Source organism: Aplysia californica, unplaced genomic scaffold (assembly GCF_000002075.1).
Source record: "Aplysia californica isolate F4 #8 unplaced genomic scaffold, AplCal3.0 scaffold00148, whole genome shotgun sequence".
In the NCBI taxonomy this organism is placed as follows: Eukaryota; Metazoa; Mollusca; class Gastropoda; order Aplysiida; family Aplysiidae; genus Aplysia; species Aplysia californica.
In genome coordinates, this window is record NW_004797418.1 from 416,302 (window position 1) to 423,404 (window position 7,103).

Here is a 7,103-nt window from a genome sequence, read left to right on the forward strand (position 1 = left end):
TTCCCATTGTTGTTCTTATTCCTTCAGTTTATTTTGAAAGTGTCAGTCACAGTCCAACAGTCATAACCACACATGATGAAAGCAATAAATAGGCCTAGAAGAGAAGCATGTAAGCACTGTGAAAGAACAGCAGATATTAATATACAAAGCAGGCCGGGAAAAACACAAAGGAGCCCCCCCATAATTATGATCCGTATACGTTTCCCTACCTAACAGGGGTGGGCCCCTAGACAGAGATATGAATTAAACTTGCACGGCCAAAACTTCACTGTAGGTTTAATCTAAACACGTACACTGATGGAAGAGATATTTGATATTCACACAATCCAGATGATTTGAAAAAAAAACCCAACTGCATTAGGCCTCAACTAAAAGAATCCAGGCACTCAGTCCGATGGCGATGAAGAATCTGAAAATGAACAGTAGGTATACAGTGCAGCCAAACAGCACTTCAAATTTGCGATCTCAAAACTGTTGGTCACCTTAATTAATTAATTAATTAGTCACCACTTCTGTTCCCCAACACACACACAATGATGTAGAAAATATTCGCATAATCCAGATGACTTGAAAAGCAAACTGCATTAGGCAGAAATAATCCAATGTCAGAGCATGAGCAAACAGCAATTCAAACTGACCGCCGCACCCTGCAAAGGCTTATCACTACTAATGATCTACAAGGTTGTGGGCCTACTACACGGGTGTGTAAGCCCACAAGGAATCTAGGTCAGTAGCGCGCAGGTGGCCTGATTATATGACCGCCTAGGGTGGGGGTAAACACAGCGGGCGAGTTAGCCCAGAGCCTAGGCGGTCATATAACCGCCTAGCCCAGAGCCCTTTCTTTCTGATCGTCAATGCCGAGCTGTCAGTCCACATCGCTAGACCTAGAGCTAGAAAAAGAAACCTGATTAAATTTTTGATCAAGTAAGACCTAGAGGTCATGTTGAAACAAAATGTGAGGCAGCGTGGTGGAATCAGGCTCTTGTCAATTTTAAGGCATGTAGAGTTATTGGTATCATCTTAAAGCTTGTTTTCTTGTCTTTATTTGGATGAAAAAGATATCCATTTATCTTGAATACAAGTCGAGATATTTGGGAAAAAAGGAGGTGGGGGTCACCTGTTTTCAGAGGTAAAATTAATGAGAAAACGGCCGCCAAAGGTTAGTCATTTACTTAGCTTAAGAGTCCGTGGTAACAGAAAATTTACATTTTTTGTGCCTTTAATCAACGTTTTTCAGAAAAATTCACACAGAAATGAGTTCTTTAATGGGCATGAAAGATGTTGAGCCAAAAAACAAAAATTCAATAAAAAACCACAAACCTGCGGAAAAATGCAAGTTTCTTCACTTTGATTATTTTGACGAGAGCCTGATTCCACCACGCTGCCTCACAAATCATCATTTGAGAGATAGCAAAAGGAAATAAACAGAACACCAATCTCATAGATTAGGCCTACTTTACAGTTTCCCTTGAATTTATTACTGGATCCCTTATAGCGAGAATCCTGCTATAACGGACATTTTGCTCCTGTCCCCTCCCTCTCGTTATAACAGGATTCCACTGTGAAACTCAACATTTTTTAGGATTCCGAGGAAAGTTCATAGGTCTGATCATGAAGGGGTCGGCAGTTCTGCTTAACGTAGACTTTCCACCAAAGTTGTTGAATGGGGTTTTTGAAATAATCTTTATGAGAAGGTTTTACCGTATGAAAATTTCTTCTGCAGCTCATAAATCCCATCTGTTTTGTCTTCAGCCGCTTGCGCCCAGCAATCAGCCTGTAGTCACTCTGGCAGCGCTACAGCGTGTGTCGCTGAGGAAAACATCGCACGTCGTCAAGAGTCATGGTGACTGCGTTGAAGATGACGTGAGTCGGAAGGAGAAGGAGAACTCTGGGTAAGTTGTCAATCTCAAATGTTGTCTGCTGTAATGGCTCGAGTTTGCACAATAGCACTTTGTCTGGAGACTGATTTTTCGGAACAGTGTTCAGACTTTTTTTCTGAACATTTTATATTTACACCTGAAACTGCTCTAATAAAATGTTTTTAAAAATAACAAATTCAGTTTTATTGATCCTAGAAGAGCTATTTGGTTTACAATGGCAAACATACATTATATTACACACATGGTATACATAAATACATTAATTTTAAATACAGGCATACATAAATGCATGCTCAAATACTTACATAAATACTCAATATTATATCAATACAGAACAATTTCACAAACATGACATCGCTGGTCACCACTGTGCAGCGCCCTGAATTTTGAGCTAGGGTTGTCGTGTCTTCCTCAAGGACACACCCCAGTGACCACCCATCTAAACTCAGTGTCACCGACACTTACTTGACATTACTTGAGTCTGAACTCACTGCTCACTTAACCCCTTTACTCTAATGAGCACCTATACAAGACAATCACCTGTACAAATGACCACTTCCTACTCTAAGATGTCCACCTGTCTGGGGCAACCACTTTTCTTTTCGGGCGCGTTAGGTTTCGCCGCCAATGACGCAACACGGGACTACCTGTCAAAGTCTTGAAATTGTTTCGCCGCAAATCGTATTCGAATACAAGATACTAAAACACAAGATAGAAGATCAATTAATTTGTGAAAGCCTCTGAAACAAAATTTGTAAACGCTCCTAGGCCTACTGTGTCAATGAGAACTCGGGAGGGGTAAACTGTTATAATGACTCAATCTCTCCCTTTCTCCCTTCATTGTAAGTACTGGTCTCGTTCTTGGTCATTCCCACTCTTTCACGTGAAGAATGGCAGCCCAGTTTGAACAGCTTTGGGGTTTTTCAACAACTTTATATCTGAGACATCACATTTTTATCTTCACTGTCATGACATTATATAAACCTATCCTGCCTAAAGTCCTACTTCCAAAACATATTCTTGTTCCCAAGAAAATTCATCGACCATCAGCGACTAACAAAGTTAAAACTGAACGCAGCAAATTGCAAACAGCCCTTAACAGGCCCTGTGTACAATGGCAAATCAACATCGAGAAATTCGTCAAGTACGTGAGCTTCAAGCTTTTTAAATTCTGTCCTTAAGACACCACAACGTACTAAATTAAATCTAGTTGTAATCGAATTCAATTTGCGGCGAAACGATCATTCTTTTTTTCCTCAGGTAAACTATGTGACGTAATATCGGCGAAACGTCAACCTCCCTTCTTTTCGACAGTGGGTGTCAGTCTAAGACAATTTATACTGCATTTCTTGAAAATATTTGTTTTGCCAATGTATTCAGCCATTATGGATACCCTGTGTAAGAACTTATAATAATTGTGTTGTTTCTTCTCTTTCTCAGTGACAGTACCATGATCGACATCCGCAAAGTTCTCAAACGAACAACCCTACAAAGGTAACTGTCTTTGCCCTTGTCTTTCAAGAATGTTTACTTCTCATATAGATCAAGGATATGTACTTTATCTGTGCAGGGCTGTATTTGTCTGTTAATATTTTTAACCATATATACTCACACATAGACAAGGATGTGTGGTTAGCAGCTGAGTTGTTATAATGTTGAGCCATGGAGTTAATGACCCTTGTTTCTAATCCTCATTTCAGTGTTTTTCTGTTTGAGTAGTTGGGATTTTCTTCTTTTTTTTTGGGGGGGGGGGGTAAGACTGTCTATCCATTTAGCATGATCCTATATTGATGATGGACAAAGTGTTCTGAAGGTTCCGTTTCTGAATAATGTTTTGGTGTCGAGAGGGACTTTGAACCTGAACCATGGGTGGCTCAACAGGTTGACAAGTGGTCTGGTGTGGTTTACTCCTTCTTTCCTATCAAATATCTGTCGTTGTCCTTATCTCCTTGCTTTCTTTTTTGTGTTTGTTACTCTCTTGTAACACCTCTATCTTCAGCACTTATATTATCTTAAGGTGCTGTAAGTGTCGTAAAACTGCTAAAACTAAACTAGAACCTGAACCATAGTTACACACACATACCCACACAATCGTAATCTGACTGCTCAGGTGGGAGATGTAGGTGGTAAGAGGGCGCCACCGGTAGGTTTTTCTTTACTTTCCTTCTTATGATTCTCTCCATCTGTCTGTCTGGGTTTTTTTCCCTACACTAAATAGCCATTACTGTACAGATGTGCATCTCTTTACTTAAACTTACTGTATGTGGTTGGAGGATTCCAGTGTTTGGCCCTACTTCTGTTCTTTCTTTCTTATGTTTCTGTCTGTCTGATTTGCTTTTTTCCTGCTCAAAATGACAGTTATAGAGTCATTGTTCTTCTCTTTACTCTAATTACTCAACTGTCTGCCCCCTCAGGAGTCCTGGAGGTACTCCCATGACAAGCAAGAGGACCAGATGTTAGTCCGGACAGGGGTACAAGGGAACAAATGCTTCATTGTCATAGGTAGGTAACAACTGCTATTTGTGTAGTGACAATGCTTTGTTTGTCTCGCTCAGCTGTTCCAAGATGTTTTGTTTTTGTCTCTCTAACTTTGGAACCAAAGAAGTTAGATTAATACTATTTTCTCATTTAATCTGATATCAATAGTATTACTTGTATATTGTCAAAATGCCACGTGTGGCTCATTTTGTCATTTAGTTATATATTTTGACTGCTTAGTGTTTTAATGGCATCTTTGGGAGATGATTTTTCTTTTGTTTTCCACTGTTGTTTCTGTCTGTCTTACTTTGTCCCTACTCCAACAAATTGCTGTTGTGACGAATTGCTTCTCTTTACTACAGCCGGTGGTTTAATAATAATAATAATGAAGATCATTTCTATAGCGCCCACTCCCGTGTAAACGCAGCTCTAGGCGCTTTACATAAATGCATGTACGAACAATATTCACGCACGCAACACACACACGCACACACACGCACACACACACACACACTCATAGACACACACTCTCGCACACTCACGCACACTTGTGCACACACACATGCATGCCAAACACACACACATAGACATCGTTTCAAAATGAGTACATACACATGTATTATATATGATAAAATAAAATACACAACGCAATTCGCAAAATACAGAAATGGATATATCGTCATTTACATAACAATGTACTGAAACTGAATCTAGATCTAGTTATATAAAAATGATGTCATTAAATGTGTCTTTAAAGATTTTTAAAATTTAAACTCAGATGTTGTGTGTCACAAGGGTTGGGGAAGAGAGTTCCAATTTGATGGAGCAAGGTTTGTGGGCTCTCTGGTGTGGTTTGCTCCTTCTTTCCTGTCAAACACCTGTCGTCCTTATCTCTCCTTTTTCTTTTTATGTTGCTCTCTTGTTACACGTCTAATCCTCAATAATGACCAATTTGTGTGCCAAGTGCGTAAAATTATTACTAAAAGCATCTTTAATCCAACAGATTTCTGACCCAAGCCTAATGGAGCATCCCAGCCTTTATAGACTGGACGAAACGGACAACTGGACTCCCAAACTGGCCGTACCGATGACGCACAGAGGTATTGCTTACCTGTCTGCTGGACGTACAAACGACACAGAGACATCGATTACCGGTCTACTGGCAGTAGGAGTTATACAGAGACATGGCTTACCGGTCTACTGGCAGTAGGAGTGATACAGAGACACTGCTTACTGGTCTACTGGCTGTAGGAGTGATACAGAGACATCGCTTACTGGTCTACTGGCAGTAGAAGTGATACAGAGACACCTATCAGCTGTCTGCTGGTAGTAGGAGTGATACAGAGACATCGCTTACCGGTCTACTGGTAGTAGGAGTGATACAGAGACATCTATCTGTCTGCCGGCAGAAGAAGTGATACAGAGACATCTATTAGCTGTCTGCTGGCAGTAGGAGTGATACAGAGACATCGCTTACTGGTCTACTGGCAGTAGGAGTGATACAGAGACATCGCTTACTGGTCTACTGGCAGTAGGAGTGATACAGAGACATCGCTTACCGGTTTACTGGCAGTAGGAGTGATACAGAGACATCTATCTGTCTGCTGGCAGTAGGAGTGATACAGAGACATCTATTAGCTGTCTGCTGGCAGAAGTGATTCTAAGACATCTATTATTAGCTGTCTACTGGCAGCAAGTGTGATGCAATAGGGATATTTATGAGCTGTGTACTGGCGGTAGGAGCTATTCAAAGACATCTATTACCTGTCTGCTGGAAATAAGAGTGATAAAGAGACATCTATTAGCTGTCTGCTGGCAGGAGTGATTCAAAGACATCTATTACATAGCTGTCTACTGGCTTAGGAGTAATTCAGAGACAACTATTAGCTGTCTACTGGCTTTAGGAGTGATTCAAAGACATCTGTTAGCTGTGTACAGGCAGCAGGGGTGATTCAAAGACATCTATTAGCTGTGTACAGGCAGTAGGGGTGATTCAAAGACATCTATTAGCTGTGTACAGGCAGTAGGAGTGATTCAAAGACATCTATTAGCTGTGTACAGGCAGTAGGAGTGATTCAAAGACATCTATTAGCTGTGTACAGGCAGTAGGGGTGATTCAAAGACATCTATTAGCTGCCTACTGTCAATAGGAGTGAAACAGAGACATCTATTAGCTGTGTACTGGCAGTAGGAGTGATACAGAGATATCATTTACAGGTCTATTGATCGTACAAGCGACACACAAAGAATCACATCCCGTCTTGGTCTAGAACTAGGTTTCAGTGTTGATTCACTTCTTTCCAATGGATGTTGGTCTGCGCATCTGTGGATGTGGGCGTTGTTGTAGATGATATTGATACCCCTCTCTGAGCAGAAGGCTGGAAGTTGCCACTTGCGGGTCCCGCTTTTTGTCTTTCACTCTGTGTTTTGTTCTGTTTATTTATTTTGTCTGTCCCTTGCCATAAATTACGATTATTTATTGTGCCAATGTGTTTTTCTTTGCTTTAATAAATTTCATGTGTATTTGAATGTGTGTTGGTTTTGTTTTTGTTCTCTGTAAATGCAGCATTTTCAAAAAAAAAGCTCAGATAATGTCTGAAAGTCTATGGTAGTCTATGGTCTATGGACACGCGTTACGATCATTCGACTGCGCTCAAAGATGCAATATACTTTGCTTACCACATAGATTTTTCTGTTCTACTTTCTTTATCTGGATCTGTAAAGGCAAGCAAAAATTTGCCCTCT

General features: G+C 40.5%; 1 protein-coding gene across 1 annotated transcript in view; it reads left to right on the forward strand.

Moving 5' to 3' along the window:
* LOC101845235 (proline-rich protein 11) overlaps positions 1 to 6,887 on the forward strand; it is a 13,570-nt gene extending 6,683 nt beyond the window's left edge. Inside the window, exons 3-6 of the mRNA XM_005097174.3 lie at positions 1,753 to 1,892; positions 3,321 to 3,374; positions 4,295 to 4,382; positions 5,362 to 6,887. Of these exons, the coding sequence (XP_005097231.2) occupies positions 1,753 to 1,892; positions 3,321 to 3,374; positions 4,295 to 4,340 (240 nt within the window). The 3' untranslated portion in view covers positions 4,341 to 4,382; positions 5,362 to 6,887. The remainder of the gene's footprint in view (positions 1 to 1,752; positions 1,893 to 3,320; positions 3,375 to 4,294; positions 4,383 to 5,361) is intronic.
* Positions 6,888 to 7,103: the final 216 nt, after the last annotated feature.